This window comes from Alosa sapidissima, chromosome 14, assembly GCF_018492685.1.
Source record: "Alosa sapidissima isolate fAloSap1 chromosome 14, fAloSap1.pri, whole genome shotgun sequence".
NCBI classification, from domain to species: domain Eukaryota; kingdom Metazoa; phylum Chordata; class Actinopteri; order Clupeiformes; family Clupeidae; genus Alosa; species Alosa sapidissima.
Window position 1 is genome coordinate 31,980,315 of NC_055970.1, and position 15,662 is coordinate 31,995,976.

Genomic DNA, 15,662 nt, shown 5'->3' on the forward strand with positions numbered 1-15,662 from the left:
CATTTACATTGTGTTGTTAACTGAAAACTCAACAGTAGTTTAAATTCATTCAAAGGCTGAAAGATAGCAAATAACTCGGACGAACAATGGGAGAGGAAGTCGACTCTATTATGAATACAGAAGATACCCTCACTCATAAGGAAAATGGAGATGGGGACACGCCAGAAAGCAATGTGAAATACTACACACTCGAGGAAATCCAAGCTCATAATCTCAGCAGGGACACTTGGCTCATCATTCACGATAAAGTGTATGATATTACGAGTTTCCTGGAAGAGGTGAGGCCATTAAGTTACACGATAGAAGCTATGATAGCGCTAGCACTAGCTAAATTCATGTCTCGAGATATGATGCATTGGTAATGGTTAACTTGAAGTTAATCTGTAGCACTGAAGTTTGGCTGTAGTCTTGTGATGCATAGTGAAATTGTTTGGTCAAAATTATATACGTTTCCAGTTTATACGTGTTATACAGGTAGCTGCTAGGTAGACAATTCATGTAGCAGGCTATGTGATATAGCCCACTAGCTAAGATATGCTAAGTGTTAACGTTGCGTTTGTTTCTATACACTGTCAAGTGTTTTGGATATGTCTCGTGGATTTAATAGTTTTAATACACAACCATAGTTTTAATACACAACCATGTACCCAACCGTTACCACAGGCAGACTATGCCTGTACGGATAGACACTTGACATCACTGATGCTGTTATAGCAGCTAGTAAGCAAATGTGGCTAGTTTACGTCAAACACTGCAAAGTATACTGCTCACCGTGCTACCGGTGATAACGTGGCGATATCGCCGGTGTTTTCTGGTGTTCACGTTGGTAATAATTAGTAGAACAGGCTAATACTATCTCTGCGAATACAGGACCATTTTAGCTGAAATGCTTTACCTGACGTTATGAAACTAAAGCCTACCCTCTAACGTTTTTTTTATCGGAGATGTGAGTTGTGTAATGTTAAGTTGGTTGATTTGGATAAGTAAGCCATGTAGCTAACATTAGTTAATGCATTTTCGCCAGGGTGGCAATACAAGCACATGAACTTGGTTTACGCATTTGCGAGATTTAAGATTATAGGTGGGTCAGAGGTAGTTGGAGTAAACAGAATAGTCAGTCGGTGAGGGGGGGCACTAGTTCAGAATCACTGTGATGGGCGTCGTTTGGTAATGTTGGGGGTTATTTGAGTTCATGGTTCCGGTGTTGTGCAACCTTGTACAGTCTGAAATGGGGCTAAGGTTATCAGACCTTCACTCAACTCTTATGATGGCCACATAAATTAGGTGGTTCTGTGGAAGATTGATATGTGGTAAACATTATGCGAAGTTAAACTGTCAACTGTTAAACTGCCATCAAGCACCAAGTGGGTCTAAACCTTTCACCGTTAACCAGTACATCTTGCAAAACCAGCAAAAGAATTATCTGGTGCTCTTCCAGGAGCAATAAAAAGCTATAAGCTGTTTTCAGTAACTTGAGAATGTGGAAATACTTCTCTGCCTTATAATTCTTTCATTCTTTGTCTTAATGAACAGCACCCGGGCGGTGAGGAGGTGTTACTGGAGCAGGCTGGATCAGACGCAACTGAAAGCTTCGAAGATGTTGGTCATTCCACAGACGCCAGGGAGATGCTGGAGCAGTATTATGTTGGAGAGGTTCACATGGTACACAGTCTTAAATTTCAGAATGATTGTGTGAAAGTGCAAGTTGATGTAGACTGATCTAATTGAATCACTGGGCCTATGTGTGAACACTTATGGAGTTCCTAAATTCTAATGCAAAAATGTCAGATTGTAAGGAGGTTAGGGCAATGATTTGCAGGCGGAGCTAATGACAAACTGCCTATAGGCCAGGAAGGCTCTTCAGCCAGCTCCTATATCTCTGGTGGAGCGTCAGCTGTGTTGTAATGGCATCTTCTGTTATATTCTGCTTCTTTTGTGTTCACTCAGACACTGAATATCTTGTTTATGCCCAACCTGGAAACTCTTTCCGTTATCCTATTCAACTTTGACACACATACATTTTCAGCATCTTACCATGATCATTCACTAGGCGCAACACCCAAACGGGTCCATGTAAACAGTTACACTAAAACAATAGCCGCTACAACAGTGCTGACTCTCCACCGGAAATATAAGAGCTACCTAAAGAACCCTCCTGGCATTTTAGAGCTACCTAAAGAACCCTCCTGGCATATAAGAGCTACCTAAAGAACCCTCCTAAAGAGTCCTCCTGGCATATACGAGCTACCTAAAGGCCATGGCTTCATAAGATTTTCCTAAAATTTAAGGCCATGCCTCTCAAAATAAAAGTGTAATATTCTAAAGGCTAGTATTGTTAACATGAACTTGCATAAGTAATACTTGTAATCAGGGTAGGAATTTCACGGCGGCCACGACGGCCATGGCGATGGCGTTGGCCGTGAGCCCCCTTTGAAAATCAGAGGTTTACAGGCCACGGTGGCCTTGGTGCCCCCTTCTTTCAATATTCTGCTTTGCGTCCTACTAATAGCGATTTTTAAAATTATTTTTTTAAAGTCTTTTACGCAGTGGAGAAAGTGACAGCGCAAGAAAGTGCGTCCAAATTCACCCATTCTCAGTTGAACTACTCGCGAAGTAGCCTATTCATCACAAGTATCACATGAAAGAGCTTTTTCTCAGCTTTTAAACGATGTTAGCCGATAATTGCTGTGTTGAACGGTTCGCGAGAAAAGTAAATAATATAATTCAATTTAATCATACATTCTACTGAAGGTTTCGTCCCATGATCTCCCTACCCATTCATCTTGGTGGAATACTTTACGAACCCTTCTTTTAACACATGACAAACCATATATCAGAATAAACGGGAGACCTTACCGAACACAAAGGTGTAAAGCAGTCCCCTGTACAGTTAGCCGTTCCAGAGTAATCCAGTTTTGAATTTGCAGTGAAGTTCGACATACATGGATGTCTCCAAATTTGGGCTTTAAGTTTTACAATGTGTTTAAATTGTTCCACATGATTTCATAACGGGCCAAATACAGAATAAATGTTACAAATATCGCCTAGATATTGGTAAATCAGAGGACAGCTGACTAAGAGTTTGTGAAAGTAGCCATAATGATCACAAAATGCTAAGCATGCCTCTAGGCTATTTGAGTTTCTTAAAGCTGAGCTATGCTTAAATTGTTCAATACATGATTTCATAACAGGCCAAATATAAAATAAATGTTATATAGCCTAGATATCTGTAAATATTAGATGATCAGATGATTTACAGTTCGATGTTATGTCATGTTTCGTGTTTTTGTAATGTTTCATACAGTGATGCAGGTCTACTGCAGTGAATAGGCCTAATACAACTTTGATCATTTTTATAGCCTACTACTGTATAGTTAACTTTGGCCTTGGTGCCCTGACATGTGGCCTTTGTCAGTCCCTCCAGGAATTCGCAATGTTGCGATCGCAACAATTAACGCAAATTCAGCAAATCCTTGTGAATTCTGAGCGACCTCGCAATTTTGTCCAAACACTGCAACTTTTTCGCAAATTTGACCAATCATCATGGTTTCCCCGTGAAATTTCACCTACCACAACAGTCCCTCGCGCAGAATATTGAGTCAGATGCCACACTCACTTCTGCAGACACCAGACACTGCCCTATAACTTGTTTGTTCACTCCTCTGCAGTTTTGATGACAATAAATAGAAGGCTAACGTTAATGATCTGCTTTACTTGCATCTCTCAACCTGGTGTTACTAACCTACCTAGACTATGAAAGTAAGTTAATTAAGGCCTACTTGGTTTACCGACATTTGAGTAGGCTACAGTATGCAACCCATTTGGCAAACGTTTACACCTGTCCTTTTAGCTCGTGTCATATTTGCTAGCTTGTGGGCTCAGTTTGTGTAGTGCTACCAAAATCATACAAATTAATAACATTTCAAGACATTTACCTCTTCTGTGATCCAAGAATGATTTCATTCACAGTTATTTTTTAACATTTATTTAACTAATGACCTAGACAACATCCCGAATTCCATCCACATATCGTAATGCACTATGCAAAAAGTTCCACTCGTAGCCGAACACAGTGAGATGCAAGCCTTCCAATCCACTTAGAAATGTAATTACGCTACTCTCACGTCCTTAAAGTGGCAGGCAGTCAATTAGACTTACACACCACCAATGTAGCCTAATAACATTAAAGAAAAGTGTAGTCTAATAGTTTAAATCAATATGAAATTACTAGATACTTAATTGGCTAATTATGCAAGTCACAGAATATGAATTATTAAAAATATATTGAACTTAATATGAATTACAAAATATATGAATGTATTGAAACATGACATGATGCCATCTGTTTAGGGGGCTGTCTTTTTTTGGACAGTTCTACGAAAGGTTACTGCTTTGTGAATTACCCCAGTCAAAGTATTTACACAAATAGAGTAGGCCTACTTTGATTTTCTGTAACCCTCACTATTTACCTTTACTTATCCTTTTTAATAAGCATCAAGATGATCAGTGTGATTTTGGTCTTAGCCTACTAACCTTAAATGCCCTCAATTAAATTTTTGCAATTTTCACTTCCTCCCGCAATTTCTTCGCAACAAACAGCTAAAAGCACTGCAACTTCCATCGCAATTTTTTAGACAAGTTGTCGCGAAATCAGGCATTTTAGATCGCAACAATCTCAAAAAATCCTCGCGAAATCCTGGAGGGACTGCTTTGTGCCCCCCACCAAATATGCCCAACTGAAGGCCAAGTGGCCTTGCCCCCAGAATGGTGAAATTCCAAGCCTGCTTGTAATGATGTACAGTGTAAAAAGAACACCAACTTTTTGGGAAATAAGCTTATTTGCTGTCTATCCCAGAGTTAGATAAGAGGATGCATATCCTTCTCTGCTCTGTGTGACCAATAACCCAGTCTGACACTGTTAGCCTAGAAGTGTGTTACACACATAGCCAAAAGAGTCTTATAGGCTAACTGGTGTAACTCACTTCCAGTAAATTATACTAACATAGACGGTGTCAGACTGAGTTGTTGCATGCACAGAGAAGGGTATGCGTCCTCATATTTAACTCTGGGGTACACAGCAAATTAGAACATTTTCCAAAAAGTTGACGTGTTCCTGTAAGAAAAAAAACTGAGAAATAACTCTTTCTTTATTTACCTATGCAGAAAGACCGTAAGAAAGAAGCGAAAAAGGTAAGATCAAACTTGTTTGTTAGATCAAACCAAATTTGTTTGTATAATGTCAGTAGAAGATAAGGAGGAAAGTCATGTAAATGCATGTCCATTGTACATCTTGAGGTTATTCAAGTGTATGTATTTTTATATTTCAGGACGTCTATATATCAACTTCAAATGATTCTGGCAGGTTAGTCATACATTTGTTTCTGGTTTCAATTTTGTGGGCAGTCTGGTCACTCTGTTTTGTATGTCGTTGTTGTTCTGTTCATTTATACCAGTTTTGCTCTTAACATCTTTCAATGTGTTTTTACGTCTTTGTACCTCTTCAGCTGAATGACCGTTTTATTTTCCTCTGCTATAGTGCTTCCTGGACCACTTGGCTTATCCCTGCAGTTGCAGCAGCTGTTGTTGGGGTCATGTATCGCTTCTACCTTATGGAACACAAGTCGTCTTGATCCTTTCCCTTTGAAGATCCTTCAGACCTTTCTCTCATTTGACCGGAGGCCTTAATAATGTATTTGACTAAATCCGCCTCATGGTCAAGTTGAATGCACAGACACATTCAATGGAGCCCTTGAATTCAATGACAACCAGTTTTTCGTTCTACAGAAGAGGAGACCCATTTGAGTGCTCTCCTCCTTTTTTGTAAGACTCTGCTCTTTCCTGAACAAGTGATGGCTTGTTGTGTCACAATGGTTCTATTTGTTTGTCCTCGGTCCTGTTTCTGATTTCTTATGGCTGATATTCTATCAATTAGTAATAACTGTGAGATGATCTCATGTAAAAAAAAAAAAAAAAAAACATAATGGTGTCTAAATGTTCTAAACAGAATACATTTTTAGAATTGTCTGTTATACCTGGTGTCGTCATGAGATCTGAAAATGATGTGGGTGTACTAGCTGATGAGGATGAAAGCAAGAAACATAGCAACATATTTTTTATAACAGCGGTGTGAGGTTTGATGTTAAATGTATCTAAGGTCTTCAGCTTTTCTTATGCATTGCTGCTAGCTTGCCGATGGAAAAATGGGGGATTGCCTTAGTTTTAACCTAACGTGATCCTCTCATCAACTAAATCAAATGTTCTGTTAAGAATTATAGATGAGAAGGAGTTAAGAATTGTTGGATATTTTAAATGGACCAAATTGCCTGATTTACAGATTGGTCCATAGTGGGTCTCCAAAAGCATGTTTCTTCTCAATAGGTTAGCATGCTGATTCAAAGTTTTCACAGATTTTACACTGGTGTGCTTTCTAACAGGATAAACTAGGCATTGGTTTATACATTCTTCTTGGGTAAATAGTTTGTGTTGTGTTGTCTACGTAATAATCTCTTGCTCCAAACCTATTTTCTTATTTTTACATATGCATATACTGAAGTATACTACTACAATCATCTGTAATTTATTTGTTCAAACATTTATAAGAAACATATTCGGGTAGTGAGAATTTGAGCTTGTAACCCATAATACTTGAAATTGCACAGCGTATATATTTATGTTATGCCCATACCTACATGTTTAGTTTATTTCTATGCATTAATGACATACAACTTATGCTCTTGAAGATATGTGCCCCATCAGGAGACTGGTTTTGTTATTTGGTCTGTATTTTAACATACAGAATCCTGATGAAATGGGAAAGCAAAATTTACACCATGTGGTCTGATAAGAGTGTCCTTTATTAAACCCTAAGTCCTCTTTAGAGGTCTTCTATTTGTTTGTCTGAATGGCTGTGTCTGTTTATTAGAGTAATTGGCATTGAGGGTCATTTATAAACTTGCAGGCTGAGATTGGAATGTCTGATTGTGATGGTTATTCCCTTTTCTTATTTGAGGAATTTTCAAAACATGACTTAGCAATGTACCATTCAGTAGTGTGTCTGCAGAAAACATATTTGTCTTAAGGGTGCTGTCCTTTGCACTAAAGCAGGTTGAAATGCCACTGTGTTAGGAAATATATTTCCAACTCAGTTGTGTATTTAAGCAGCACATAGTCTACACTCTTAAAACAAATGTGTCCAGATAGGGATAACACGTTTATTTTAAAAGAGTAATATTTAAATATACACACTCATGTATTATTAAGCAGACAGGTCTAATGCCTCAAAGACATTAATCCTTTCCTGTTTCAAGAAGTTTTAAGAAGACAAAAACTCTTTCTTCATTTTCACATAATCTGCTTTTTTTCACATCTCATGGAAATGTCGTTATGTGCAGCCCTGCCCGTTACAAGTGGAAATAGAAGAATGTGAATGCATGAAGGACTATGACTTTGCATTGGCTATGGCCTTTTCAAATCATCCATCAAAGTAACTGGGGATCAAGGCACGTTCAAGGCATTTGGCTGAGAAAAATAGGATTTCCCTGAGTTTCTGAGGTTTCGAGAGATAAACCATGGCCATGCGATATGAGCGACCGTGAGCTTGTTCCTTTTAACCATGGAGACTTTGGCAACAGTCAGGATTGTATTTGTTAGCCTTGAGTGGTGACTAACTTTGGCTTATAGCCTACTCCAAAGAATAAACATAACAGAGAGGGACTTTGGCTTTACATGTACTTTATGAGTATACAAATTATTAATTAGATTCAGGTGAGTGCAACAAGTTGTAAATTATATTATGTTTGTGCTTTAAGGTCCTTACACCAAACAACTTTGACAAGATTTGGGAAAGATTCTTCAAAGACTGGAGTCTTTTGAGTAAAGCTTGAATGGGGGGTAGGCCTATTAGTTAAAAGACTACAATCTTTTAAGAATCGTTCCCAAATCTTTGTTTGGTGTAAGGTGGCCATAAATGGTATCTGGCAGATGTTTTTGCCCAATGCAACGTACAGTATATTAACATGACATTAGTTAAAACAAATAGTTTCAAATTAAGGTGAAATGCCTACATTAACTAGCCTGACGAGCCAGACCCACATTAAAATTTAGGGTCTGGGTACTCACCGTTCGCAGTGCTCAGTCCGAGGGGCGGGATAATCGGTTGTCTTTCAAATTCCCTCTGCACGCAATAGGACAGCGCTATGAGTCCCATGCGTTTCCCACCAGCGGAGCTAGTTGGCTAGTTCAAACTTTTGCTAACTTAATAAAAGCTTAACTCGTGTCACTGTTCGCCAACAGCAATATTCATCTTATTTGTTTTCAAGTAGCAGGGAATTCAAGCCAAACCGTTGCAACTCTGCCATCAATCATCATGTGTTAAGCCACCTAACGACTCTATACACGATTTGATTGGCCTGATAGAAGTTTAATTTTTCGAGCTCACAAGCCAACTGAGAGTTGCTAGACTAGCCCTGTCAGCAAATGTAATTTGCTGCTGCTAGGGTGCGTCTAGATTTCTAGGCTATACATTAACCATATTAGTAATAATAACAACAAATATAACTGCAAGCGACAATGAGGGGGCCAAGCAGTTGAGCAGGAGTTGTCATGGCAACACAGTGTTGTTACATTACACACATGCCCAATTAACCCCCCCACACACATATGTAAGGGATAACGGCCACCGAGGTGTCCTGTTATACGGAATTAATGGACGAGGGCGAGGGGCAAAAAACTCCCCGACGCGCAGCGGAGTCCGTTTAAAAAGAAGCTCACTAGTTCAGCTTGTTGTACAACTTTCGTTGGCCCTATAACAGCGATAGCATGGACAGTTAGGTGGTTTACAGTTGATTCCATTGTTGCAAAGCCTGCAACCGTCGTCCTACTATGGTTGTTATAGTTACCATTCATAAGCATTGATATGGAACAGTGTCCTGTTATTCAGAATTAATAGCCACCCCGCCAGCCAATCAGAAAAGAGTATTTCTTCTCTCCGGGTGATAAACCTCCTCCCCCACACACCCCATTACCCCCACACATACACATACCTACCTCCCCCCCGCCCCATTAGGGTTGCAAAATTCCGGGAATTTTCAAAGTTGGAAAATTTCCATGGGAATTAACAGGAATATACGGGAATAAACAGGAATTAATGGGAATAAACTGGGAATTTTTAATATGGCAAGTTAGTCTATAACAGGGAACTTAAATGTAGTAGACAAAACCCCATCTTGCAGCATAATACTAGTTAAAACAACCTGATTTAATGCAATTTCAGTCAAATTTCTACCCTGCACATACGTCAATCCCATGCACACAGCAATCAGCATAGGCTACTAGACGTAAAGGAAACCTATGGTGTGTTCATGTGCATGGGGAAAATAAATTCCCAGTGAAAACGTCATCTCATGTGGGAATAACTGGTGTGAAACTGGGAGAAGTTTGCAAACAGAGTTGCCCAGTTAAAGGCTTGTCATCACTTTTGTGCTCATTCAAATTGGTGTGCGTCATTTGGCACTGTAATTAAACTGTAATTAAACTGTAATGGGACGATTAATCTGTCTGATTAAGCTTGACAACTTATATATAACTTACATAATCTATAAGGTTTGGTTGGGGTGGTATGTTGTGTCATTTTTTTTACTTGTTTTACCATTTTCTAGGATTCTAACTGAACAAACTGATAGTCAGTTAATGTTACAACCAATCAGAGTGGCGTGGTGTATCTTGGGCAGTTCAGTGGTTTCAGTGTTGCTAGCTTAGCACGCTAGTAAACCATAGGCAGAGAATAGGATTCCCGCTAGCATGGTAGCTAGCTTTGTATGCTTAGCTAAGCGAAAATATGAACAAACAAATCATATTGGTTAAAAAAATGTTAATATTTGTATACGAAAAAGTATGAATTACCAAAAATTCCCTGTTAATTCCCGTAAATTCTCATTAATTCCCTTTGTATGCTAAGCTAAGCGAAAATATGAACAAACAAATCATATTGGTTAACAAAATGTTAATGTTTGTATATGAAAAAGTTGGAATTACCAAAAATTCCCAGTAAATTCCCATTAATTCCCATAATTTCCTTTAATTCCATGAAAGTTTCCAATTTGGAATATTTCCAAAATTCCCCAGCTTAACTTCCCATGGAAAGTTTCCAGTAAGTTTCCGGAAATTTACCGGAAATTTTCCACCCCTTTGCAACCCTACATACATACCTAGTTTGGTTTTGATATGTGAAAGCCTTGCTGATATATGAGCTCATTTCCCTAACTCTAGCGCCCCCATAGTGGTCACAAGTCAACATATTTTTTGTGCATCCTCAGGATTTGGTCCTCACACCAAGTTTGGTTTCTATTGGTGAAAGTGTTGCTAATTATGGTGCCCCTATGGTCAAAGGTCACTAAATGTATTGTGCATCTTCAGGATGTGGTCTCGAGTCAATGTAGCCTACCAAGTTTGGTGTCGATACGAGAAAGTGATTGCAAATTATACCACCCCTAGTGGTCAAAGGTCACTAAAATTATTGTATGTCCTCAGGATGTGGTCCTGACTCCATGAACCAAGTTTGGTTTCGATACGTGATAGCATTGCTGAGATATGAGCTAATCTTCTGTTACCCTAGCGCCCCAGTGGTTGAAGGTCACCAAATTTATTTTGTGTCCTCAGGATGAGGTCCCAAGTCCATATACTACGTTTTGGTTTCCATACGTGAAAGCATTGGTAAAATATGAGCCCACTTCCTGTGATTATAGCGCCCCCTAGTGGTCAAAGGTCATCAAATTTATTGAGCCTTCTCCTAATTGGGTCCTGAGCCCATATACCATGTTTGGTTTTGATATTTGAAAGCCTTGCTGAGATATCACTTCACTTCCTGTTTGGCGGCTTTGCCGGATCAATTATGTTGACGTCACATGTTGGCATGTGTGGGCCTAAGGACCTCTCACAGTATTAACAGCCACCACTCATGTTTTAATTCCAAACACATCACCTGGTACAGGCTAAAACGTAATTGTGTATTGTAGCGCCACCTATAGGTCAAAAAACATCACATTTATTGGGCCTCCTCCTAATTGGGTCCTGAGGCATGTACTGAGTTTGGTGTTGATACATGAAAGCCTTGCTGAGATATCACTTCTTCCTCTACCCATGAAAACTTTTAAGTGTTTTTGATGAAATTCAATATGGCGGAACGTCCAACATGGCAGATATTGATGTTATGGGGTGCGTAGAGTGCGGCCTCATCCAAAGATTCCAACTATATCTCGATGTTCGAAATTCGGCATACGGCTCAAAATTCATTGAACGAATGCAATGTCAACTTTGACCCATTGGTGGCGCTAGACTACCTGTGGTTTAGACCTGAAACTTGGTGAAATGAATAATGGGACTGTCCCGAACCAATGTGCCAAATTTCACAACTTTTTACTGTACGGTTCTATGGGCTGCCATAGACTTCTATTGGAGAAGAATAATAATAGGAAAAGGTACAAGCACAATGGGTGCCTTCGCTGCTTGGCCCCTAATGACAGTATCAAATATCAACAATGTAAATAATGAGTGTTTATAATAACAAAATGCATAAACATACAAACCATAACTAAAATAAATATAGCTGCCAAGCAGCAATGAGGGAGCCAAGCTGGCTGCAGATACTTGAGCTGCCGAGATGGCAGATATATTTGACATCGCCAAGGTCTCAACTGCTTCGCCTGCCGATTGCCTAAAGGTCTCTACTGCACCACTTGCCCATTGCCCAGGGTCTCTCAACTGTACTGCACTGCAACTGACATGCATCAGCACTTCCTGTTCCTCTAGCGCCGCCCTAGTGGTCAAACATTACTAAATGTACTGTGCGTCCTCAGGATGTCGTCCCGAGTCTACGTACCAAGTTTGGTGTCGATACGAGAAAGTGTTGTTAATTATAGCGCCCCTCGTGGTCAACGGTGACTAAATTTATTGTGCGTCTTCAGGATGTGGTCCCGAGTCTACGTACCAAGTTTGGTGTCGATACGAGAAAGTGTGGCTTATTATAGCGCCCCTCGTGGTCAACGGTGACTAAATTTATTGTGCGTCCTCAGGATGTGGTCCCGAGTCTACGTACCAAGTTTGGTGTCGATACGAGAAAGTGTTGTTAATTATAGCGCCCCTCGTGGTCAACGGTGACTAAATTTATTGTGCGTCCTCAGGATGTGGTCCCGAGTCTACGTACCAAGTTTGGTGTCGATACGAGAAAGTGTGGCTTATTATAGCGCCCCTCGTGGTCAACGGTGACTAAATTTATTGTGCGTCCTCAGGATGTGGTCCCGAGACTACGTACCAAGTTTGGTGTCGATACGAGAAAGTGTGGCTAATTATAGCGCCCCTCGTGGTCAACGGTGACTAAATTTATTGTGCGTCCTCAGGATGTGGTCCCGAGTTCATGAACCAAGTTTGGTTTTGATACGTGAAAGCGTTGCTGAGATAGGAGCTAACTTTCTGTAACTGTAGCGCCCCCCCTAGTGGTAGAAGGTCACCAAATTGATTGTGTGTCCTCAGGATGGGGTCCCAAGTTCATATACCAAGTTTGGTTTTGATATGTGAAAGTGTTGCTGAGATATGAGCCTACTTCCTGTGATTATAGCGCCCCCATAGTGGTCAAAAGCCACCAAATTTATTGAGCCTTCTCCTAATTGGGTCCTGAGCCCATATACCGAGTTCACTTCAACAGAGATTGGTCGTGACTGGCGACCAGTTTTGAGTATGGGTGTCAAAGGCAATGCAATTATGAGACATGGTCTGAAGATCATCTGTGCCAAGTTTCGTGAAAATTGGATGAAGTTTGTGACCTATAAAAACTTTTAAGTGTTTTTGATGAAATCCAATATGGCGGAGGTCCAATATGGCGGAAAGTAACGTAATAGGAGTCAGGTCGGTCCAGGGGTTCCAACTATATATCGATGTTCAAAATTGGACATACGGTTCAAAAGTTAAGTCCATTGGTGGCGCTAGACTGCCTGGGGTTCAGACTTGAAATTTGGTGAAATGGATTATGGGAGTGTATGGAATCAATGTGCCAAATTTCACAACTTTTTACTGTACGGTTCTATGGGCTGCCATAGACATCCACTGGAGAAGAATTATAATTAGAAAAGGTACAAACACTATGGGTTGCCGCGCAGCTTCGCTGCTTGGCCCCCAATTAATTTAGTGTTAAGTGAATAGACACATTTATTGAATGTAGAACTCATCCACCAACGAGGAACCACTGAGGGAGAGTCTTAACGGTGACCTCTTAGCTTTGATGGATGGTTGACACTGTAGGCGCTCATCAGTGGACCACAGCGGGTGAGAGGGGACATAGAGGTGGATCATGGAATTAAAATAACAAGGGGCGGACCCAGTAAGTGTCCTATAGACCAGAGAGGAATTTGAATTGAATTCTGGCTGCCAATGAAGCATAACTAAAAGAGGACATTTATCATCTTTTGCTGATTAAAGAGATGTGCTGCTGCATTCTGAATCATCTGTAAGGCCTATAATGATCTCACTATAACTAGAGGGCAGCTAACAATGAATTGTAATAGTCCAGTTTGGGAAGAACCATGGCCTGCACGATAAGTGTGGCATATTGTGTCAGATAAGGTCTGATCTTCCTGATATTGTATAGGATAAACCAACATGATTGTGACTGAGGCTACATGCTCAGAGAATTTTAGTCAGTCATCAATTGTGACACCCAAGTTACTTGTTTCAAATTACTTTTTCAAATTTCAAGTTACAAATTTCCCTCACGGGATCAAAAGAGTATATATACTTATACTTAGTTGCGGTCAGCGAAGATGAGCCCAGCTGTGTGTTAATCTGTTGGGGAATAGCTATATTTGCTGGAAACCCCAAAACCTCCTTTTTACATGGTTCATACACCTATTCCAAGATTAATTTCAAGCAGTTTGAAATTCAATTTTCAAGCTTTTCCACCATTTCCCAGCTGTGGCATAGTATATTAATACAATTTCTTTATTTTCTTTACATTAAGAGATGATTTTAACAACCAACATTGTTTAACAACCAACATTAACAGGATAAGAAATTAAAGGAAAACACATACGTTTTGTGTTTTAAAATGTGTCACCTGTCTGGAAGTAAACTTTGCTTGCTATCTAACCCCCCCCCCCATAAATAAATAAATACAAATAAATCAATAAATAATAATAATAATCACTTAACAAATAACTATTCTTTTCTGAAAACATGAACTCAAACTAATGTTCAGGCTCAATCTTTCATTACATTCAAGACTGATTTTTGCCTGCAGACAGGTCTGTTATCATGAGCTACCAGCCAGTAGGCTTGCAATGCAAAGATGTGAAGTTGGGTGACATGAAGGTGACTGAGCTGTCATGTAATTGGCTATAACTTATTGCCAAACGGCAGAATATACACATACGCATGGTGTTTTATTGTTCTATCCACTAGGGCCTGTAATTAAATGGCTAACATTAAAATTACAAAACTGAGCTGATGTTTGAGACTTGACCAAGGCTGTAGCCAGAATTTTTCAAATACAAGTCAGGGGCGTCCCTATTTTGGGCCCCCCCAAATGCTAGAAGGGCCGGGAGCATGCCCCCTCCAGAAGAAAAATGTAAAACATAACCCCTTACATGACGACTGGTGAATTTTGTGAAAACGAATTGGTAAATTGATATAAATATATTTCATACATCATAGCATAAATCACACTTACAATACAGCCTATTAGGCCTAAGGCTCATTTATAGAAGAGCAAAGTAACCTTTAGGCCTACTCAAGACTAAACCACAGAGGGCTGAAATATAAAGGCTATCATGATCATTTTGCCAACAGTGACATAGAACCATAAATGTGATCAGTTTATAGCAAATTTTGTTTATAACTTAAACCAACACACTTTTCCACAATATTCTACTTTTTTGATGCATCTGTACAACTCAAGAGCGTTTTCCCAAATTATAGGCCAAACTAGGTGGGAACAGTGGCCTCTGAAGTACGTGCTGTGCCATTGCAGGCAAAAACCTTGAAATGGGCTATGATGTGGTTAATTATCCATATAACATTAATATAACTTAATTTTCAGCAAGGCCATAATCATAGTAAACAAATATCATAGACCCATATTTAGCTGCAAAAAGTACAAAGACAACATATCAAATGTAGAAAATGAACATTTTGACCATTTCATGGAAAATATTAGCCTGGCTAACGCCAGACCTCATCTCATTGGGATGGGGTCTGGGAACTACACATTCATTTTCTCATATTTAAGACGTGGTTTACGAATGCCCAGAGCCGTTTATTGGGCGCTATGAATGTCTATCAAATGCGACTGTACGTAGCTCATAACCGCTTCGGTGTGTCGTCATCGTCTTGCTGTCCCCCCTCCGTTCTCTGATCGGTTCCTTCGTTGAGGTGAAAATCAGCTCCATGGAATCCAGGCTGCCTAGCAGCGCGAATAAAATCACGCGCGTAAGGCAGCATGGGAAAACCCAGGCTAGGAAAATATTATGTTCATTTTGGGACGGGGGCATGTTTACCACTGTGCTGCTTTACCTCTTCATTTAACAACATTCTGTAAATATTTGGAACTGAGAACACCAGTTGCTTGAGTTTTGAGAATGAAATGTTGTAGGCTACCATTTCTGTTGCTTAACAGTATG

The 15,662-nt window shown here is 39.8% G+C and overlaps 1 protein-coding gene across 1 annotated transcript; it reads left to right on the forward strand.

Moving 5' to 3' along the window:
- LOC121682123 (cytochrome b5) lies at positions 1-6,888 on the forward strand. The gene is made up of 5 exons (XM_042062147.1): positions 1-278; positions 1,534-1,662; positions 5,164-5,190; positions 5,328-5,362; positions 5,537-6,888. The coding sequence occupies exons 1-5, from the start codon at positions 87-89 to the stop codon at positions 5,628-5,630; spliced, it is 477 nt and encodes a 158-aa protein (XP_041918081.1). The 5' UTR covers positions 1-86; the 3' UTR covers positions 5,631-6,888.
- The last annotated feature ends 8,774 nt before the right edge of the window (positions 6,889-15,662 follow it).